The sequence below is a fragment of the Aethalodelphis obliquidens genome, unplaced genomic scaffold (assembly GCF_003676395.1).
Source record: "Aethalodelphis obliquidens isolate GAN/ISIS:26980383/991018 unplaced genomic scaffold, ASM367639v1 scaffold7, whole genome shotgun sequence".
NCBI lineage: Eukaryota > Metazoa > Chordata > Mammalia > Artiodactyla > Delphinidae > Aethalodelphis > Aethalodelphis obliquidens.
Genome location: NW_020837951.1, coordinates 50,982,778 through 51,006,357, shown reverse-complemented (window position 1 = coordinate 51,006,357; position 23,580 = coordinate 50,982,778). Strand labels below are relative to the sequence as shown.

The following is a 23,580-nucleotide window of genomic DNA, read 5'->3' as shown; positions in this document are numbered from 1 at the left end:
AGAATGGATTGATTTAATTCACCCTGGAAGCCAAAACCACGCCCTTAACTGGATTTTCACTTATCTTTTAAGTTTGACATTAATTGAAGCAAACTGTAGGATACCAAAGGTTACATATCAAGGTTTCAGGGAAGAGGTAGGAAGGGGAGGTATATAGCCTTTGAATCCTGAGAAATCTACATCACCCCTTATTATTTTTCTATTGCCTCTTAAACTAACAGTTATGAGCTACCACAATGTGTAAAATGAAATCAGTTTCTTCAAGGAGACTTCAAGGACCAGTTTTGTAACACTGGCAGACAAGAGACCTCCAGGAGTGAACTGCTAACTTGGGGATGGCTACTCCGCAAACTTTGGAAGAAGCAACTATACTCTCTGTGATCTTTGTTATCAGAAGACATAATAGCTATAAATATATATAGTGTTTTGTTTGTTTTTTTTTTAGTATAGTTTTTAGCTCTTGTTCATTGGTGGATTTGGTTTTTTGGTTTGGTTGCTCTTTCTTTCTTTTTTTTTATTACTTAAAAAATTTTTAAATTTTTATATAGTGTTTTAAAAAGACAAATATATTAATAGGTGGAGCGAATTTTTTTAACTTTATATTTTAACAAATTTTATACCTTATAAAGTTGTTTCATAGACATTTTCTGTATTTCTTCCTTCCATTTAGATTATATTCTCTAGATTTTCTTATTAAAGTTAAAATAACTTCCACTATGTTAATTTAAATCCATAAACTAAAGAGAGCCATGCATTATGTTTCCCTCCTAGAGAAGAGCCACATCTCTTGGGAAATGTATACAGGATCATATAACTACATTGCAAATCATTTTTTAAAAATGGTCCTATCTGTAACATTTTCATTAGGTCCACAAACAGCTGAACTGTGCAACTTTCACTCAGTGACACCACCATTCCAGACAGCCCCCTCCTTTGCTGCTCCCTTTGTTGATAAGTTCACTGAACACAAGCATTTTCTTACAGTCGATGTGCTGGGATTTTTCAGCAGAGTCCTACAGAAACCAGACTGATGGGGACTAGAAAGGGTGGGAAGTTGTGCTTCCAGAACATGGTTCCCGGTTTTGCTGGGGGTAACTTTCATAGTCCTCTATCTAAGGTGTCTTTTCTACAGAGAGGGTGGTCATGCAGCCCTCACCCTCTGCATCTCTTGCCCTCCCTTCTCTGTGACGCTCCTTCAGCACAGCTCACATATCAGTCCCTCAGTATGGCCAAAAAATTGCTAGTTGCTTCATCAACCCATTCCCTCTCTTGCTTAGTAGCAGAACTCCAGGTGGTATACCCAACTGGAAACTTACATTCCCTAGCCTCCCTTATAAATAGGGATGGCTGAAGAGCTATAAGATGAAGTCACTAGGAAAGCTCTTTAAAGGGGTGTAGCCTTTTGCTCTTTCCTCATTTCTATTCCTGATACCTGCCTAGGATGTAGTTGTGATGGCCAGAGCCTTAGCAGCCATTCTGTGACTATGAGGATGGATATACTATAACCAGGATAGCAGAGCAAAAGAATGGAAAGAGCCAGGGTCTCCAGCTAAGGTCCAGTGACCACCACACAGCTCTGGGATGCCTATCTCTGATCTTGTTTCATATGAGAGAAAAATAATTTTCTATCTTATTTAAGCCACTCTTAATTCCATTCTGTTACTGGCAACTGAATGTACTTCCTAGAGAGAACAGGCTCTGGAGCTGGAGTGCTCACCTCTGAATCCTGCTTTGCTACTTATTGGCTTTGTGACATTAGGCAAGTTACTTAAGCTTTCCATGCCTTAGTTTCTTCACCTGTGACATGATGGTGAAAATAGCCTACCTCATAAATTTTTGTAAAGATTAAATGAATTAAATATATAAAATGCTTAGAATAGTACTGTTACATAGCTAAAACCTAGAACACTTATTGTTATTATTATTATTGTTACTATTCCTGATAGACCCAGTCTGAGTGCAGAAACTATTTGTTCTATATAAGAATGATGATGGGATGTCAGAGATTTTATATTCCAGTCCCTTTTTTTTCATAGTTGATGAAACTAAGATGCAAAGAGATGAAGTGCCCTGTCCAGAGTCATACACCTTTGGGAACAGGAAAGGTGGATGTAAATCCAGGATCCTGCTGCTCCCAGGCTGATGTCTCATCAGCCCCACTGTGTGTTATGTTACAAACCTTACAGAGGCACACAAGTCATGGGCAGACAATGTCTATATTTAAATCAGATTAAGTCTCTTTCCTATGTAAATCAATCTGGTTTCTATTTGCCCCATAATGTTATATTCATCAATCACTTCATATGTGCCAAGTCCTATTCTAAGCTCTCTGAATTGACTCTTTTGATACTAACTTTAAGAGGTAGTTACTATTTTATCCCCATTTTACAGTTGGGGAAACTAAGGTTGGGTAACTAGCCCAAGGTCACACAGCTAGTTAAGGCAGAGTAGATATTATTTATTTATTTACTTATTGTTTTATCTTTGGCTGCGTTGGGTCTTCATTGCTGCACACGGGCTTTCTCTAGTTGCAGCGAGCGGGGGCTACTCTTTGTTGCGGTGTGCGGGCTTCTCATTGTGGTGGCTTCCCTTGTTGCGGAGCACAGGCTCTAGGCGCACGGGCTTTAGTAGTTGTGGTACGCGGGCTCAGTAGTTGTGGCACGTGGGCTCAGTAGTTGTGGCACATGGGCTCAGTTGCTCTGTGGCATGTGGGATCTTCCCGGACCAGGGATCAAACCCATGTCCCCTGCAGTGGCAGGCTGACTCCTAACTACTGTGCCGCCAGGGAAGTCCCAGAGTGAATATGTGAAGCCAGGCAACTAGGCCCGAGAGCCCACACTCATAACCCCAACACCACAAATGCTGCCTAGGAAAGACCCTGACCCTTCCAGCTAGAATCCAAGGCATACGGTCTTGGTCTCAAGTTGGAACTATTCTCTCCCGAGTCCCAATTTGTAGTATTCGGCGTTTCTCATCTTCTTCCTGGTAACACTTTAGCAAGTCTCCAGCTAAGGTCCAGTGAAAAAATACAGCTGCTGGAGGGAGAGGAGAGATACCGGAGAAACTGAGGGATTGGCTCCCCACCCCCTCCCGTGACTGGAGTGATATATGTGGTCTAGGCCCTTGAAGTTGAGGAAGGATTATTTGGGGGCAGGGCACCAAAGGAACATCTGGCCTTTCCACAGGAAGGGCTGCAGTGGATGTGAGGGTCCCCTGGTCAGAGCCACCTCGGCTGGCACCTCCAGCACTGTCCCCTGCATTTCTTCCCTCCCAGCCCAACCTCTACCAAACCCCAGATCCCAAGGGCAGCCGGTCTCAGTGGAAGGCTAGTCTAATTCCTGGTTCTGCCACTTACTTGCTGTGTGACCTTGGGCTAATCGTGGTCTCCTTCAACCGCACTTCCTTCATCTATAAAGTGGGTTTATGAGGATGAAATGGTGTGGGGCATGTGAGGACCTGACCAAGCGGCTGCGGGAGGAGTGCTGTGCAGGCGGCGTGGCCTGCCTCTCCTGGAGCGAAGCGGGGGAGACAGCCCACCAGGAGCACTGTCCTGGATGCCCCGCTGCTGCCTGCGGGGAGGCGCCTGAGGCCGAAGGAGCAGGGCACCACGGGGGCAGGGAGCGCACCCCAGGGCAGACAGGAGCAGCCGTGGCTGGATCCCCCGGCTGTCGCCCTGAGCCCCCTCTACTTCCCTTGGCTGGGCGGCCCCAGAGGGGCCGGTGGGGCTCCCTGCCTCGGGGAAGTCACAGTGGCCCTGCTTCCTCCTCCTAAGGGGGCGAGATTGGGACTACGGGCTTGGGAAGGTGTCCAGTCTCGAGTCTGACACCTGGAAGCAGGTTCTGAGGACCTGCTGAACACCCCAGAACCCAGCGGGGGGTGGGGTCTGCCTAGATCAGACTCTAGGCTAGTCTCTAGGACCTGACTCACATTATACTGTCTTCTGCCTCCTTGGGCCCTGGGCTTCTGTCCTGAGGAGTTACAGAGGCCTGTGGTTCCGACGATCGCACACTATTCTCGATTTCACAGTCAGCCCAGACACCCTCCCACGCGGTGCCCTGGCCCTGAAGTGAGAGCACCGTCAAGCCCTGAGGATCGAGACCTTGTTCAAGAGAACCAGGGATGGAGATGCGCTAAGAGAAGAGGACAGGATAGCACTGTAACTGAAATGGAATTTTTCCTCTTGGGAATGGTTGCAGAAGGCCTGGGAGGGGGAAGCCACGTGCACGTGTGTGTGTGTGTGTGTGTGTGTGTCTGTGTGTGTGTGTGTGTGCTGCTCCACTCGGCTCTCAGTTTTCCACCCAGCCTCCTAGGCCCACTAAGACAGGTCCCTGTGACCTGGAAAAGGGACAGAAGTCCTTCATATGTCCCTGCTATGGACCTGCTCTCGAGCAACCTCTCGTAATGTTTCAGGCTTTGTTTTGTCAGCTAATGTTTCAGGTTTTGTTTTCCCACCAAATACTCAGATCTCTTTTCACCTACTGCTTCTGTTTCCACCCACACTACACACAGTTGGTTCTCCTCTGGCCTCTCCTTCCTCTTCACAGACCTTAACTCCCGTTAAGACTCTTCGACCATTTATGCGGTGGAACTCTACTGATGTATCTGAAACTATGTCCCTTAAAGGCAACCTGGACCTGGTGCCATTGAGTCCTGCTCTCTTTCCTTTAAATATAAAAAATGAATTTAAAAATCACTTAGTCTTTATAAGAATGAGAAAGTTCACATGTTATGGAATGAAGGTTTGTGTCCCTCCCAAAATTCACATGTGACTTCCATGTGATGGGATTTGGAGGTGGGGCCTTTAGGAAGAATGAAGGTTTCAATTAGGCCGTGAGAGTGGGACCCACATGATGGGATTAGTGCCCTTGTAGAAAGAGACCAGAGAGCTATCTTCTTCATCTCTCTACCAGGTGAGGATACAGTGAGAAGGCGGCCATTTACAAGCCAGCAAGAGGGTTCTCCCTAGGAACTGAATCTGCGGGCACTTTGAGCTTGGACTTCCCAGCCTCCAGCACTGCGAGAAATAAATGTCTGTTATTCAGCTACTCAGTCTGCGGTATTTTGCTATAGTGGCCCAAGCTGACTAAGACAGAAATATAAGAGGAAAATTTAAAACCACAGACTGGCACAGATTACAGTGTTTAAAATGGTCTGGGTGCTCTGGGGAGCAGAGGAGGGAAACAGTATGTTGTACCTCTCCATCTTGGCTTCTGAAACCCTGAGATGTTTCAGAAGGGGATCCAGGCCCCAACTTGGCAACCATCTGAAGAGCTGCAGGACTGGGTGGATCAGGTGTCAGCTGCAGCAGGTCAGCCTGCCAGGTTCTTTATGGCTTCATCCAGGCCCACTACAGCTGAGTCAGACAGGCCACTGCCCAGTGGCAGGACCCAGCTACAGTGTACCCAGCAAGTGTACATTTCCGTTATTAGCAATCAGCCTTGGAAGGCTCACTTATGTTCACCTTGGAAACCTGGGCTTATCGACCTACAGCCCAAGTCTGCTGAGAAGCTGGAGCTCACTCAAGGCAACACCGGGAACGGTTTCACACCCAAACATTTTCCACTCCTGCATCATCTCTGCTGATAGCGGGTTCCAGGGAGAAAACACAGGGGTGCAAACAACCTGACCAAACAATTCCTCTATTCATTACAAAGCTGTGACTTGCTGATTGGACTTGAGAAGCAATTAAGCAATGGAGGAAAGGAAGGTTTCCTCACCTACTACTTGTACTGAGGGTATAAGTTACAGATCATCACATTTACCCTTGTAAATAATACAGTTTGATTAGTTTTAGTAGATTAATACAGTTATGCAACCTTCACCACAATCTCACCCACTACTTTTTTTTTTTTTTTTTTTAGTGGTATGCGGGCCTCTCACTGTTGTGGCCTCTCCCGTTGTGGAGCCCAGGCTCCGGATGCACAGGCTCAGTGGCCATGGCTCACGGGCCCAGCCGCTCCGCGGCATGTGGGATCTTCCCGGACCAGGGCACGAACCCGTGTCCCCTGCATCGGCAGGTGGACTCTCAACCACTGCGCCACCAGGGAAGCCCTCACCCACTACTTTTGATGCATGTGAAATAAAGTGGAATGAAAGTCACTGTACTTCGACTTTGACAATGAAGTAGTGAGCAGAAGTACTGTTTTGCCTGTAGCCTTGTCTCATTTGTACTGGAACTTCATCTTTGCACACAGGTAGCAGGGTGCCTGGCACAAAGTATGGGCTCAATAAATGTTTGCTGAATGAACTGGCATCTATAGTTGTTCAAAGGTGTTAATAGTAATGGCACATTTCCTCCTGTGAAGGGAGGAAAGGGGAGGAAAAAGGGTGAGTGACAGTAGGCAGGACCTGACGCGTGAAGCCCTCGGGGAGGGGGCAGGGAGGAGAAAATGTGAGATGGCAGCAATCAAGCAACCTCTACAGCTTTGCAGCCTCTGCTCAAAGATCGGTCCCATCTGGCAGCTGCAGCAGCACCTGGGAGCTTGTTAGAAATGCAGAGTCTCAGGCCCACCCCAGAACTACTGAATCAGAATCTGCATTTTGACAAGATCCCCAGGTCATTTGTTTTGCACAGTGAAGTTTGAGAAGCGCTGACAGATATTCTTGTGGCATTCCTAGAACAGGGCGGCAGCCCACCCAGCAGGGGGAAGGTCCGCAGCCATCGGCAGGCGGACTCTCAACCACTGCGCTACCAGGGAAGCCCTCGACAGGGATTTTATAAGGACATTTTAACTAAAAAATCACTTCTCTTAGCAAGCTTCCTTTTACATCTATATTCTATTCAGAGCCCCACTTGTCAATAGTGCTGTCTTCCCAGGCTCCCCTCCCTGTGCTGGCATGCCCACAGAATGCACTGGTCTTGCCAACTCAGAGGAGCCCAGACGTATCAAGGACAGCCCTGCCTCTGAGTCTTGTGCTACTGTTGGTCCCTTTACCAGTAATGCCTCTGTCTTCCCACTGCCCGCTTCTTACCACCTACATACCCAAGACGAGGTTTAAGTGATGTTTTCCCACAAAGCTTTCCCTAGCCACTGCAGACTGCAACTGACCGTTCTTTTCTGAACTCTTAGCCCTATATTTTGTGTACTCTCCACAGTTCTTAGAACATGCTGCATTGCTTTGTTATTTAGCCAGGTAAAAGTCCTATTGTCAGGAGCAGAGGAACACCCAGCTCCTGTATTCCTACAACGAATATCATACCTGGGTCCTAGTGTGTGCTCATTAAACACTTCACAGGTCCTTGCAGAGGTCCAGAGAGGCCCGGGCCACTGCCACCTTCATGGGCTTTTCACAATAACTTCATTTTATATGAAGATACGTGGAAAGTAAATTGATCTTTAAAAATTCCCCCAATACTTTTCTAGCCTTTCGTTTTATGAAAATGCACTTTACTGAAGAATATCTAGATTTTGTGTAATGTCAAAATTGTTATGAAATACAGGAAACAATTCAAATACAAAACATTAATAAATATAATTTCTGTCTGTGCATGTGTATGTATGTGCATATGTATAGTGTGCACGCACACATACACACACATACACACACACACACACACACACACACCCCTATTATTAAGCAGCTGAGATTCACCGCAGGACAAAGAATGTCTCCCTTATATGTAGCAAATTTACATATGTCTCACCAAAGCCTGTGAAGGAGGAGAACCTCACCTGACACTAGCATTCTGGTGAGTTTTCACTGAATTTAGCAAACTTTAACTTTTAGCCTCCTTTATCCCCACCTGCCAAGTGAAGATATTCCTATACTTTATATGCTGCTCTAAGACCCTGGGTGAAAAGAAATATTAGTACATGTACTTCTGATGTCCTTCTCTCTTATGCGTGAGGCGCCATCCACATCCTTCATAATCATTCCTTTTAGGGCCACAGGAGTCCCAGTATACCTGTGTGCATTGCAGCAACTTGCAAGACCTTGTCCCAAGATTCACTTCCTATCCAGCCTGAACAGGCTGCTCTTGGAGCCAGCTCTACTGCAGAATTCAGGAGCAGAGAGGACGCTTGTCTGCCAGTGGGAATTGCCATAGAGATGATTGATACCTTTGTAAAATTCTAGTTTTAGAATCTCGCCTCTATCTCTCAATTTGAGGCAGTCTTTTACATTTATAAAAATAAGTTATTGTATGATATGGGAAACTACAAAGACTGCCCATGCCAAGAACCTCTCAGGCTCTAATTCATCAGTGGAACATCATCACGTTGAAGGAAGTATTCGCTACTTGGATTCAGAAGACCTGGTTTGAACTCAACTCTGCTACTAACTTGCTGTGTGACCTTAAGTAAAATCATTTCCCATCTCTGAACCTCCATTTCCTCTTTTGTAAAATGAAGATTTATTTTACAATGTGAGATGATAAATATGAATGCACCGTACAGTTTGTGAGCTACTAGTGCAAGTAGTGTTGCTCTATGCAGGCTTCTCAAACTTGAACACGCGTCCGAATCCCCTGGAGGACTTGTTAAAATACGGGTTGCTGGGTCCCACCTCTGGAGAGTCTTACTCAGTAGGTCTGACTGGTATCTGAGAATTTTCCTCTCTAGCAGATTTCTCAAGTGATGCTGAATCTGCTCGCCTGGGGACCACAATTTGAAAACCACTGCTCTACTGAAATCCCAGCCATTTCCCCTCTTACCGCATTATGAATTCTTTAAAGCATAATCTCAACTTGTTGTGATGTCGATAGAGTTTTGGGTCAGCTGGAATTTCAGCCAAAAATACTTGGGCTACTTCCAGTGGTCCCTGATGGGAAAAGTGAAAAACATTACTGATGTTGGAAAGAAAGTGAAATTACTTGGGAGGAAATGTTGGGAGTGAGGTCATAGTTTGAAGAATTAATTTTGTTAGTTTGACCAAAACAAAAAATCAAGGAAGGTCTTGAACTTCTCAGGAAAATGCTGATCCCTTAGGAGGAGTTTGCAGTTTTAGGAGAATATTCAAAAGTATAAATGTATTTCCTTAATCAAATACTACTAATTACAGATTTTCCTTCATACAGAAAGGTAATATACTGCATCAAAGGGTATGTGATTAGAGTTGCTTTTCTGAAAATAGAGATTCTCTTGATCCAGCCATTCATATTCATTTGTCTAGTTGCCCTAGTGGCAAGCACCCTTTTGCGTAATTGCTGGCTTGAGTCAGAGATATGCATAGTACATGTGTAATCTATGGTTGTGGGCTTATAAAGTCTTCCATTTTCATTAAAAGATTGGGACTTACAAAAGCAAAAGCCTCCTAATATTTTCTGATCATAGAAATGTAACAAATACTATTTCTGTCCCCTTGATATTTTGTGGACAGAGAATTTTTGCTGGGGAGTCCAGTTGTGCCGAATGAGGAAAGGGTCATAGCACTCATTGAGTTTTTGTGTGGGAGGTACTGATCTAGTTCTGAAATTAAGGAAGCACACTGGACAGAGAGAACTAAGCTCGTATGCCCTCCATCTGAGGCCGGATTAGTTCCATGCTGAGATCGGAGTTAGAATTCTAATGGGTCTGAGAAGATCCAGTCTGTTTTGAAGTGGCCCAAGAAGCCGGTTCCAGGTCACTCCTGCTTAGCAACACTCCTGGCATACTGGTTTGATCTGGTGACTGACCCAGGGGTTCAATGTCCTAGACCCTTTCCCTTCTCTCCTACAGGACTTCTCAGATTTATCTCAAGCCTTGCAACAACTCTGCCTAAATTGGGCATGACTAAGCACTCCATCTGGATCATATTGCCAGGATTGGTCCCAACTTCTCCAAAAAATGCTACTCCTTAGACACGGTCCACTCATCTCTAGGATTTCTCGTCTACCTTGGGTTGTTACATGAAGCAGAAGGGACCTCCTCAAGTGTTCCGTCTAAGCTTAGGAACATCATTTGTATGTTGATCAGACTCCTCATTGACCTCAAGAAAGGGTGCAGGCATATAGTAACACGAATCAAAATAACAAGAACCAGAGGAGTTGCCACCAGCTGGTTTCGCTTACCTGATTGACAGTAGCTCCGACGGAGCCTTGCAGCACCATCTGAAGCATCTTGGCATCAGGAGGCTCCTGGTTAATGGCAACTGCTAACTGCAGGGTCTTCTTCTTCATATCTTCGATGGCAACTTCAATTGGTGTCAAAACAAACTGAACGTAAGACATAAATGTAGGAAAGTCATTGTCAGGTCTTATAAGCCACGGACAAACCTGAAGCTATGACAAAGAGGACACTGGGTTTGAAGCAGCAGCTAAGAAGGCTTTCAGAAAAATTTAGAATAATCAGGATAGGTTAAGAGGAAGGAAGAGCCTAACATTTCTTGAGGACTTATTATGTTCCAGGAATTTTACATGCATTTATGATTTACTTCTTTAAACAACTTCCTATTCTCTCCACTTTGCAGTCAAAGAGGGATTTGTAAGGTTAAGTAAGTGACACAGGTCATAAGTGGGGAGGTCAGATTTTGACCACAATAATGTCCACATTCAAAATCCATGTTTTTTTCTACACTGTTAGGTTTCCTTTCCTATTGTGGAAGAAGTTACTTGACTTATAATTGGGAAAGCTGTTAGAAGCACAGCAGTCAAGATTTTCTTCTCCACCATAACACACGATTTTGGCATCACGTGTGCCTTTTCTAACTCACCCTGAAGATGAATTCTTAGTAAAGAGAATTCTCTTAAGGGTCAATCTGCTAGTTGCTAAGTTCTGTTGGCTTGGAGTATGACCTTTTCTGAATTTTATTGATGGAGTCATGTCCCCTCCAAATTCAAGTATTTAATTCCTAAACCCCAGTACCTCGGAATGTGACTTTATTTGAGACAGGGTCTTTATAGAGGTAACCAAGTTCAAAGGGGGTCATTAGGATGGGCCCTCATCCAATATGACCTATATGTCTCTACAAGAAGAGGAAATCTGGACATAGGGACATGCACAGAGGGAAGATGACGTGAAGAAACACAGGGAGAAGGCAGCCATCTACAAGCCAAGGAAAGAGGCCCGGAATAGATCCTTCCCTCACGTCTTTCAGAAGGAACCAACCCTGCCAACACCTTGATTTTTGACTTCTGGCCTCTGGAACTATAAAACAAGAAATTTCTGTTGTTGAAGCCACCCAGTCTGTGGTACTTGGTTACAACAGCTCTAACAAACTAACACACTGAGGTTCTTAGGGAACTACAAATGGCCCAGAAAAATTGTGAGGACTCTTATTGGGACCGTGAGTTTATTTCTGTGCTGTGCTGACATGTCCTAGTGCTCAAGAGTCTACAACAGTAAGAAATACAGCAGATGCCTTCTAAGCAAACCTTCTCTCAGCTGAGTCATCAGTTCTGGCTTCCTTTGCCCTCTGTGAAAACCACTCTCTGATGTGGCTGCTGAACACCTGAGCTGGTGGGTAGCTCTCCAGTAACCTCAGCCCCCGTGCTCCTGCCAGGGAGGTGTGTATTCACCACAACTCATCAGTGTTTGTTTACCAACTTGCTTATGCCTGTTACACTTGTTATTTTAATGAGCTAATCTAATTCAATAATGCATAAACTGGTGAACTATGGCTGTGGAAAGAAGAAGAGTTGTTTCTATGAAAACCAAGCTAATGCTTGCGCAAGATGTTACGAAAGCAAGTTGCTATAAAAGATTCCTGTTGGGGCTTCCCTGGTGGCGCAGTGGTTGAGAGTCCGCCTGCTGATGCAGGGGACACGGGTTCGTGCTGCGGTCTGGGAAGATCCCACATGCCGCAGAGCGGCTGGGCCCCTGAGCCATGGCCGCTGAGCCTGCGCGTCCAGAGCCTGTGCTCCGCAACGGGAGGGGCCACAACACTGAGAGGCCCGCGTACCTCGATAAAAAAAAAAAAAAAAAAAAGATTCCTGTCTTATTAGGTGTGCACAAGACAATGGTAAAAGGCTAGGGGGAAAAAATCATAAAAATCCAGAAGCATTCTGCTCTTATATTGTTTAACAAGGATCTTTAAGCTCTCACTCTGCTTTACAGAAACCCAAACTGAACATCCTGGACATTGCATATGGGTAGACATTGCATATGGTTTATACAAGAAAGACAGTGCTGAATCGTGATCAGCCAACCCTAAATCACAGACAAGGCTGTGGCTCTACACGAAATGAATGACAAATAAGTGCACATGTATATATTGTAAAGTAAAATGTTTACAGTATGTCTAATTTTGAGCAGTTTTGTAGCTTGAGAGATTTTCTCCATCAGTGCCATTACAATGAACTTGAAGACTTCTGCTACACATGGAACCAGAAAAAAGAAAGAGGTCTTCCCTGTATCAACATTTAGATAAGGAAACTGAATGAAGATAAGAGCCTTGTGCAACGTCACAGGAGGATGCTGGGACTAGAAGGCAACTGGTCTCCTGTCTGACTGGCATGGTGCCCTCTTCCAGCTCAACACAGACTCCTTGGGGCTGCTCACTTGCTGTTCCTGCCTCTGACAATGAACAACAGAACGCTGCCTGAATCACATGTAAGCTTTTAAATATATAAAAATCTAATAAAAGATATTGTAAACTTTGATATTTCATGTAAATTTAACATTAACATATAAAGACATAGTAAGTATTATAATTGCGTACATAGATTTATGTTAAAGATATAACTTTAAAGTAGAAAATACTTAAATATAAAGTGTGCTATAAAACATGTAGCTGCCTAACTGGGATTCCCTGGCACCACGAGAGTGATAGGATAACCAGCATAAATAATATTTCAAAGGCATCCCTTTTTAGATGTGCACCTGAGTCTGCCATGAAGGAGCATGAAGGAGGTTTGTGTGTCAGCCTGGGAGGTGACCCAGGCCCACTCCCTCAGTGGTGGCCTCTGTCCAGAGCCCATTCCCTCCAGTGCCTTTACCTCCTCCTTCTGGATGACGCTGATCCTGGTCTTGATGTAGGGGAAGGCGTGCATGGTGGTCAGGACAGTGTTCCTCCGGTACTGCTCGTGCAGTTCTCCCCGAGGCCGGCCCTCCAGGGTGAAGGGGGTGGTGTACATAAACCTCCGCAGATCGAAATTCTTCTCAAAGTAGGTTAGCCTGTCTTTCATCTCATACTCGTCAAAGTAGGGCTCCACAAAAGTGATCTGTATGTAGGCCTGAGGGGGGAAAGGTAAGGGATGAGCTGGTCTGCAAACTTCCACCCAGGATGCACTGGGGGGCACGCGGAACACAGAGGGGCAGCACCACCCCTCTGCGCTCACAAAAGCCACGGAAGCTGAAAGCATCAGGCGAGACATCAGCCATCGGCCATCCTTCCTCTCCACCCCAGGGATATGAGAGACGGGACTGGGAGAAGGGACGGGAGTGCGCCCGTGTGAAGTCAGGTCCACAAGCTGCCCCTCCTAGCAGAGCTGCTGATCCAACTGAAACTTGGTATGAGAGTTTGCAAACTGCTATTCAGAAGAAGCAAAGCTTTCCTTTTCAGAACCACTATGACCACTGCAGGTGTATTAGAATGGCCAAACTAAAGCAACTGACAACACCAAGGGCTGAGAAGGATGGGGAGCAGCTGGAGTGTTCACACACTGATGGCGGGAATGTACGGTGGTACAGCCACCTTAGGAAACAGGTCGCAGTTTCTTATATAGTTAAATTATACTGACCATATGACCCAGCAATCCCACTCTGGTGCACGTGCCCAGTAGAAATGAAGACTTGTGTTTACACTAAACCCTGTACACAGATGTCTATAGCAGCATTATTCACAATAGACAAAAAACAGGAACAACCCAAATGCCCCTCAAGTGGGGAATAGATAAACAGACGGTGGTACATCCTTACAGCAGAATACTACTCAGCAATAAAAAGGAATGGACCCCTACAAGACGGATGAATCGCAAATGTATCGTGCCAAGTGAAAGAAGCCAGACTCAGAAGGCTCTATGATTCCACTTATTTACTGTATCACTCCATTTATGTGGCATTCTGGGAAAAGCAAGACTGCAAAGACAGAATGCAGATTAGTGACTGTCAGGGGCTGAAAACAGAGGGAGGGAATGAATACAAAGAGGCATATGGGGAAATATTTTGCGGTGACGGAACTTTTCTGTCTGATTTTGGTGGTGGCTCCACGTGCTTGTCAAAATTCATAGAAATAAACACCAAAAAAGTGAATTTTACTGCACCTATTTCATTAAAAATACGTACACACATACACACGAACACACACACACATACTATGAAGAAGAGCACTTATTTAGAAAGAAGGCCTTGGGCTTCCCTGGTGGCGCAGTGGTTGAGGGTCCACCTGCCAATGCAGGGGACACGGGTTTGTGCCCCGGTCCGGGAAGATCCCACATGCCGCGGAGTGGCTGGGCCCGAGCGCCACACCTGCTGGGCCTGTGCTCTAGAACCCGTGAGCCACGGCTGCTGAGCCCATGTGCCACAACTATGGAAGCCGGTGAGCCTGGAGCCTGTGCTCCGCAAGGGTAGAAGGCACCGCGGTGAGAGGGCTGTGCGCCGCAGCGGGGAGTGGCCCCTGCTTGCCGCAAGTAGAGAAAGCCCGCGCACAGCAACGAGGACCCAACTCAGCCAAAAATAAATAAATTTATTTAAAAAAAAAGAATAACAATGACTATAGTCACTGCAATACCCACCCACTGAAATGGATGGATGAGGTCACTGATCTCAGACCATAAATCACTATTGAGTGTGATGAAATCTGGCTGTAATTCTGGCTGCAGATTCTCATTTAAAACTCTCACAACCAACTTTGGGCGTTTTAACAGAGGGGAAAAGAGCACCGTATCAGGGATGTCACTGGTAACTCTATGTGGCATGTGCTGTGCCCAGATCACTGTGGGCACACAGCCAATCCTGTCTTTCAAAGACGTCAAACATTTCTGTGTGAAGCTTAGCTCAGCTACTTACCACAGTTATTGCTTCCAGGCTAGATTAGGGAGTGTATCTGAAGTGAGTGAGTCCTTTGAAATGTGTAGAAAAACAAACTCTTAGATTTGGACACTTCTCCCTACTTGCATCATCTTCATAATATCTTGGAGGACAGAAGTGAGAGAAGAGTTTGAACTCTTCATTTTATAGGCCTGCCAGATGATGACTGCTCCTCTGTCCCTCAGCCCTTAAAAATACCTTGAATTTGCATTATTTCCAGCAGCTTAGAAAGCTCTCTCATGTGCATATCTGTCTGTGAGCTGGGCTGAGTGGGTAGGCATCACCTGTGGTATAATAAAGAATGTATCGGGGCTTCCCTGGTGGCGCAGTGGTTGAGAGTCCACCTGCTGATGCAGGGGATGCGGGTTCGTGCCCCGGTCCGAGAAGATCCCACGTGCCGCGGAGCGGCTGGGCGCGTGAGGCATGGCTGCTGAGCCTGCGCTCCACAACGGGAGAGGCCACAGCAGTGACAGGCCCGTGTACCGCAAAAAAAAAAAAAAAAAAAAAAAGTGTCTGGTATTTGTCCTTCTTTCCTGGCACAGAGCTTCAAAAACCCTTGGAATTTTCTGAGTGATAGAAGTGTCTTTGTTATTCTCATGAGGTAATTCATGGTGGGTCCCTAGATGGCTTCAGGATGGTGGCTGGTCATCGAAAAGAATGAACTTCTGATTAGAGATCTGAGACTCTGGGCCAGCCTGGCTGCTGGGGTAGGAGGGGGCTGGAGATTGAGTTCAGTAATGTAGTTGATGATTTAATCAATCATGCCTATGTAATGAGACCCCAATAAAAACCCTGGACACCAAGGCTTGGTAGACCTTCCCGGTTGGTGAACACACTGACATGCCAGGAGGGTGACATGCCTGGATTCCACAAGGAGAGGGCATAGAAACTCTGGGATACATCCCAGATCTTGCCCTATGTGTACCCTTTATCATGAAACTATAATCATCAGTGTAGCCCTTTTCTGAGTTCTGGGAAGCATTCTAGTGGTTTATGTACTGAGAGGTGCTATGGGAACCCACAAATTTATATTTGTCTGGTCAGAAGTGCAAGCGGCCTTGAGGCTGGTGTCTGAAGTTAGGGCAATCTCTGCAGGACGAGCCTGTAACTGGTGGAGTCTGACCCTAACTCTGGGTGGTGAGCATCAGAATTGTATTGCAGTACACCCAACTGGGGGTGAGACAGAATACACCCTCACTTGAAAAGTGAGGAAACTGAAGTCCAAGCCCTTTTCATCATTCCTCCAACAGCACAATGACCCTGCACTTGGCTGAAAAGAAGGCCTCCACCAAATGCTGTCAGTGAGAAGTTTGTATCTTTTCAACATATTTTAAATTGAGGATTCAAGGTTTTAATAGAAGGGCAATAAAGAGAAGTGATTAAAAGTGCAGGTTTGGGACTTCCGTGGTGGCACAGTGGTTAAGAATCCGCCTGCCAATGCAGGGGACACGGGTTCCAGCCCTGGTCCGGGAAGATCCCGCATGCTGCAGAGCAACTAAGCCCGTAGGCCACAACTCTAGAGCCTACGAGCCACAACTACCGAAGCCCATGCGCCTAGAGCCCGTGCTCCACAACAAGAAAAGCCTCCACAATGACAAGTCCGCGCACTGCAATGAAGAGTAGCCCACGCTCACTGCAACTAGAGAAAGCCCGTGCGCAGCAATGAAGACCCGACACAGCCCAAAATAAATTAATTAAATAAATTTTTTTAAAAAAAGAGTCTTCTTTAAAAAAAAAGTGCAGGTTTGAGGATGACAGACCCTGAGTTTGAATACTGGTTCTGACACTTGCATGATCTTGGAAAGTTGCTTACCCTTTCTTTTCTCATCTGTAAAATAGGAATAACAACACTTATTTCAAAGGGCTTTAGGAGGATGAAATAAAATGGTGTACGTAAAGGGTCTAATGCAGTGTCAGGCACACAGATGATGTTTAATAACTGGTAGCTCCTATGATGATCCCTGCCTTTGAGTATTGTTTCTTTAAGACCTAACCAAATAGTAGTTAAACCATAGACAAAAAATATTTGGCTGCACTGAAATGACTTGAAGAGTCCAGACAGAGGAGGTCATGTTATGTTTTTGGGTGTAGAACAAAGGGAATCAGAGCCTGATGGCTGTTTTTTGCAATTTTCCCATACCTTGTTAGGGTCCAACTTGGTTTTGTCCACAGGAGCAGAGTCTTTTATCACTTCCACAAATTCTGCACCAAAACATTGACTATAAAATCCCTAGGCAAGAGAAACCAACAGATTATAAAGGTTATTTTAATATATTGCAACTCTCTGTCTCTCAGAAGTGGAATACGTTTGGAACAAGTGTAAGGGAGAATATGCTCTTTGATTACTGAAAGTTCCTCTGAGCTAATGAGGCAAGTTCAGCGTTTCCTGAGACAAAAATAAAAACATAAGGAAGTCCAGCATTGCAAACTGATATATGCTTCCCTATAAACTGTATGCTTGACATCTAATTCAACCAACATCATCATATTTCCTAAAGACGCTCCAGGGGCATGGAACTATTTATTTCTTGCCTTTTGTACCCTAGGGTTTTAGAGGTCACCAGCCTTCCCATAATGGGACAAACCACAGCACACAGGAAGATAAAATATACGCTTCTAGTACTAAACTGGGGAAACATATTAGGGAACCAAGTGGCCTGGGGTCAATTGCTAATTCCTCTCATGAGCTGAGCAACTTTGGGCAAGTCACCCAACCACTCTGAGCCGTGGCTTCTTTGGGTCAAGTAAGGATTAAAGTCTCTTGTCTCATTTGGCACGGATGGAGCAATTGGACAATGAAAGGGTTTTAAGTTTGACAGCCAAGAAAGGGCATAAATTCAAAGCAATAGCAAGAAAGCAAAGAAGTGAATCCCTGGTTGTTGTCAGCAGTTCAGGGGAGCCCAGTTATTCGGTCTGAGACGGTTTTGTTTTGAGGGCACCCCTTGACTTTCCTCCTGCGCTCTTAGTGCTTGGCCCTTTCAACGTCTGCTTCTTTTTTTCTCACTTTTCTCTATGTTGTTTCTCCTTTTCTCCAGCCTTTCCTCCAAGAACATGCTGCTCTCTTCTGCTGCGTTACGGATCAAATATAAACAGCAGGTTGGATTGGGGCTGCCAGCCCATGTAATGGGACACTGACTCTGATTATCCAAAGAGGGGTGCTCCTGGGTCAGCAGGGAGAGTTCATTTGTTCCAGGTCACAGCGGGCCTCTAGTCAAGCATCTCCGTGTCAGAAGTGGGAAGTGCTGTCTGGTGACACCAGAAGGATGACCACAGCATTTTCTAGGGGTAATTTGATCATTTGGCCCAATGACTTCAAAGTCAAGATGATAAACTTCAAGCTGAACAACTATTACTAAAATTTGGAAAGGTTTATAAGAAAGCACATGACATTGATTGAATGTGGATGCTCCTGAAAATAAATATGCACCATATACACTTACAAAGCTTGAAAAGTAGGTACAGAATCTTAGGGGAAAGCTATCCTTATCTTGCTTTACCTCATGATCTCACCTAATATCTTGATATTGTACAAGCAATGGGATCAACGAGGAATCCATGACTCTCGGTTTTGTGGTAATGACCCACTCTAACCTGTTTGTGTAAAGCACACAATGTCAATCACCCAGAATCACTCGTCTTACCTCTAGTCTATGAGAGATCTCAGGAAGCTTGGTAATTGCAGGCTCTTTGTAAACGAATTCCTTCTCATCCAAGTCCCCAAATCTGGATCCGTAGAAACCAACTCGAAAGTAGGTTCCAAACATTCTCTTATGACCCTGATGAACAAAATGAGAAAACCTCTCCTTAGTTATGTAATTCATGAGGATCCACTGAGATGAGAGGGCAGGAGTCTTCTCTTGTTGGGTTAGAAAGCATTCTATTCCTGTGGCTAATACAAACAGAATTCACTCCTTTAAAAAGTTTTTTTAATGTTTATGGAATAAACTTGGGAAATAATGGCAAAAAAAAAAAAATCCCATGAAAGATTTCTAGGACTTCTCTTAAGTGAATTTAAGATTTTCACATTCCTGGTTGTAAAGTAATTCAAGCTGCCTTCTTTCACGGTTTGAATCACGGTCCTCTGTCTATTCTCAGCCCTCTTCCGTTTGATAGGAGAGAGCTACAGTAATGATGTCCTTAAGGTAAATCACTCCCTAGAGAGGAAGGAGGGCTAAGCATCTCTGAGACAGGGTCACCTGCTGCCAGATTATAGGACCTGTTAGCCAGGATGCCCCCGCTACCTTGCTAATGATGCTGTCAAAGGCCTTCTGCAGCTTTTCGTGGGTGGAGGTCAGCTTCCGGAAGTCTCGATGAGCTTCCAGGATGGGGATGACCAGCTTGTAGACCTCATTGACCGTCTCGTACAGTCCTCCCTTGGAAAGAGGAGAAAAAAATCAAAGAGAATTTAATCCACTGGAAACTTAAAAGAGCAACCAGAGTGCATTAGGCATTGGAGAATGGACACCACAATATTTTATAGAGCAGGAATAAAGTCTGAGCATCTTTGAGATGGCTGTAGCATTCAAACTGAATTAGACACACTAAATGGTCCTATTTGATAATGTTAAGTTGGAAAAGGGGGTTTCCTGGGGAAAAAAAATAGGACAGGAGACTGGCAGCAGGAACTAAGAACAATTCAGGAAGGCAGCTTTAGCATATTTAAATGTCACCAGGGGTCCTCCTGTAGCCAGATGTTCATTGCATTCCTGAAAAGAGTTAGGGGTCTAACTACCTGGTTTTCTAGAATTCCAGGAAAAACAAGAGTATCTTGGACTTTATGTGAATTCTGAAAGAGAAAGCTGGAAAAAGAGAAGACAGTCAAAATAATAATTAAAATACATAGATTGTAGGATGGAAACTTGGGAATGAAAAGTAGAGAAGAAAGAAAAATATCAAGACAAAAACAAAACTGGATCAGCTAAACAGAGTGAAGTATTAAATATCTGCTTGGCTTAAAATTTGAGGGAGGGCTTCCCTGGTGGCGCAGTGACTGAGAGCCCGCCTACCAATGCAGGGGACATGGGTTCGAGCCCTGGTCTGGGAAGATCCCACATACCGCGGAGCGGCTGGGCCCGTGAGCCATGGCCGCTGAGCCTACGAGCCACAACTTTTGAGCCCGCGAGCCACAACTACCGAAGCCCGCGTGCCTAGAGCCCATGCTCCACAACAAGAGAAGCCACAGCAGTGAGAAGGCCGCACACCACGATGAAGAGTAGCCCCCACTTGCTGCAACTAGAGAAAGCCCGTGAGCAGCAACGAAGACCCAGTGCAGCCAAAAATAAATAAATAAAATAAATTTATTTAAAAAAAAAATTTGAGGGAGTAGGGAAATTATGGAAATGAACAACATACTTTCTTCCCTGCCCTGAATCTCAATGACTTAATCTATATATTTTTAATCTCTATATATTTTTCTCTTATTAGGAGTGTTTAGACCCAGATTAGGTTAATGCGGGGAGTCTCCATGGCTTCCACCCTCACATATCTCTGAGCTGTCCCTGGTCTGTGACGATCCTGAGGATTACTCAGCTGTCAGCTGAGTCCCTCTCTCAAAGAGAGGGAAAATAAGAGAGTGAGAACGTGCCTCGTGATTTATTGTGTAACCCTGGGCAAGCCATTTCCCTCTTTGTGGCTTAGTTTCCACCTCTGTTAAATGGAAATAATACTGTGAAACTACTGCCCAGCCAATGAGCGTGCAGTGAAAACCAGAATACTGCAGTGACGAAGGGCCTTCCCGCCTCCCTGAGAGCTGAGGCAGTGAAAACCAGAATACTGCAGTGATGAAGGGCCTTCCCACCTCCCTGAGAGCTGAGGCAGTGAACACCAGAATACCGCAGTGATGAAGGGCCTTTTCGCCTCCCTGAGAGCTGAGGCAGTGAACACCAGAATACCGCAGTGACGAAGGGCCTTCCCGCCTCCCTGAGAGCTGAGGCAGTGAACACCAGAATACCGCAGTGACGAAGGGCCTTCCCGCCTCCCTGAGAGCTGAGGCAATCTACATACGTCAAAGCCCTCCAGCCCCTCCCCTGCCCTGCACGCCCCTGCACGTGGTGTCATCATGAAGTGGGACTGGCTGGACGTTAAGACCGGCACTCAGGGCACCGACGCCAGAGTTCAGGCTGACTGTGGAAGCCCGGACAGCTGTGTGCACTGACCGTGCTGAAGAGCTCGGCCGCCTGCTCCAGGAGGCCCACCAGGCCGCTCTCGGTGAAGTACCGGCCGGAGCACACCCCGTCCTCGTCCGGTGACAGGGTGTCATCAGAGACCGCAGACTCCTCCAGCACGTTGGAAGAAATATTCTGAAAGAGATCACAGTATGAGCCAGGAGAACAGGGGAATCTGACTAACAAAGGCACCACAGGAACCCATAACATACGGAGGAGGAAGCCGTGGCTCCAAGGTCCTCACCATCCCTGATCATACAAGGTCTGTAATTCCACCCAGAAGAGCCTTTGGCTGCCACTCATTTTGAAAGAATGCACAGAACAACTGGCCTTCGAAACTCAAGATTTTCTTTTCTTTTTAACTATTGGGAGATACAGAAGGACGCTTACCTCAATGTAAACAATAGTTGAGTTGCTTTAGAGAAAGGACCCTAAGGGACGTCCAGCAGGGGTCGTGGTTTTTAAAAGCCAAAGGCCAACGAACAGTTAACTAGACTCCTTGTTTCACCAGCTGAGTGACCCTCTGAAGTACTTGCTATGACTGACTTGGCTTTTAGGTGAATGGCCATAATATCATATGACAATTGCAAATGAGAAGGTCTTCTTTATGAAATCTTTATGGCAATGCAGCAGTTACTATTTTTTTTTCTCCCCTCCCCCCCAAACATTTCGCTCCTTTCTACACACTTTTCTTTTACATAAACCATAGAGTTTAGAGTCTCATAGAGAATGCAGTGATCAGGGCCAGGATTAGGGTGAACGAGGTGAAAACAAAATTTAGGGAACACTCACTCTCAGGGTCCTGTAAGTAGTGACCCTGAACTTGCTTGACCTCACGAGTGAGTGCTTCCTTAAATTCTGCACTTCATGTGCCTCACTCACCTCACCCCAGTTCTGGCTCTGGCAGTGACTCTCATACTTTTGACAGGTCAAGAATCATTTTCTTCAACCTGTCTCATGGATATAGAAGAAATGCATATGGAACATAAAAGAAACTGGAAACCTTTGTAGCTTAGGACTTGCACACAGGTAGCACATTTGCCATTCCTTTTATAACTACACTCATGGCAGACAGAACTAATTAATTATAGTACTCTTTTCCCTGAAGCTTGGATATGGTCTCAGAATTCTTCTCAGCATGGTACCCCATTCAGCCACTACCAACGGACCAGAGTTGGCTAGTGAAGTAAAATCGGTCTGCCTCTTGCAGGCCTGGCTCGCAAGATCAAGGGACTCATCCTTAGCAGTCAAGGAAGAGAGAGTTTTACAGTCCTGTACCTTCATATCCAAAATTATAAGGTAGTTTTAGGAATATAGGAGGCCTTCAGAACCTTTTGTGGCCAGCCTTTCTTTCAAACCTGGTCTTTCTATTATGATGTTTCTGAATTGGAAATGGTAAAAGGTCCAAGAAATTCATTTGAAAGAATCTAATGACCCAAGAAACGAATGCTATTAGTATTGTATGCAATTTTCCACATGTAGAGGAATACATTTGCAGTTATGCAGCCTTATTAGCTGTCATCAGAGGGAAAAGATTCCAGGCAGACTTTCCCGGCTTCAGAATTAGGGAGGTGAAAGTAACAGCAGTTATGTGAGAATGTATCCATATCTACATTTGTGGAATAAATATTGTACTCTGGGGCATAGAATCTCAACGATCTCAGTTCCTTGGAATTCTGTGGCCTCAGAGTTATTTTCCTTGCACAGATTTATTTATCTCCAGTTTATAATTCTTTTCAAAAAATTCGATTTTACTGGAGCAGAACAAGGTTGAAAACTAAAGCACACAGCATTTAAGAAATCAACACCAGACATCTGTAGTTAATGCTGCCCAGAATTCCTTCATCCTTCTATAAAGTATAGCCTCCTGAGAAACCATCCATAACTCCATGTGTGGACCTCAACTCTGGCTCTGGCTCAGCCAATCACAGCATTCCATGTCTCTGGCCACTATGATTGGTTCAGAGATGAGCATATGACCCCGTCAGAACCAATAAGATGCACTGAGACTGTCTCTGCAACTGCTACATATGAGGCATTTCTCTATTCTCCTGGACTTGAACCTGGGAATATGTAAACATAAATATCTCTCAGTGAGTGTGGGAAGCCTGTGAAGAATGAAGCTGACGTAACAGAAAGCAGAGACAGGAAGTGATGATGACACTGAGGTCTGATGACATTGTTTGGACCCCTAGGTCCAGTTTGGCAGGTGCTACTCCAGACTCATCTCTCTCATGCAAGCTGATAAATTCCATTTTTACCTTAGGTCCGTCTGGGTTAGGTATTCTGTCACTTGCAAGCACACATTTCCAGAAAGATTTGGTATGTCTCATTTGAGAGAAAAGAGAATTGGCTCATAAGCGTCAGTGTAATTTGGCTTCTCTTCTGTAGCTGAGATCACCTAACTCACCATGTTCTGTGTATTCTGAAGACCTCATTCTTCACAGTTCCTTCTGCTTCCCCCTCCCGTTCCTCGTCTTTCTGAGCGTTCCATGACCCCCAGGCTGAGTCACGTGCTAAACACTCACAGC

General features: G+C 45.3%; 1 protein-coding gene across 2 annotated transcripts in view; it reads right to left on the bottom strand.

Moving 5' to 3' along the window:
- Nucleotides 1-23,580, bottom strand: part of DOCK8 (dedicator of cytokinesis 8) — a 221,983-nt gene that overhangs the window by 2,932 nt on the left and 195,471 nt on the right. For both annotated transcript variants that reach the window (XM_027105744.1, XM_027105745.1), the window contains 7 exons: nucleotides 21,041-21,184; nucleotides 19,127-19,258; nucleotides 18,527-18,661; nucleotides 17,026-17,115; nucleotides 12,854-13,090; nucleotides 9,989-10,132; nucleotides 8,654-8,760 (listed from right to left, as the gene is read on the bottom strand). In XM_027105744.1, the coding sequence (XP_026961545.1) occupies nucleotides 8,654-8,760; nucleotides 9,989-10,132; nucleotides 12,854-13,090; nucleotides 17,026-17,115; nucleotides 18,527-18,661; nucleotides 19,127-19,258; nucleotides 21,041-21,184 (989 nt within the window). The remainder of the gene's footprint in view (nucleotides 1-8,653; nucleotides 8,761-9,988; nucleotides 10,133-12,853; nucleotides 13,091-17,025; nucleotides 17,116-18,526; nucleotides 18,662-19,126; nucleotides 19,259-21,040; nucleotides 21,185-23,580) is intronic.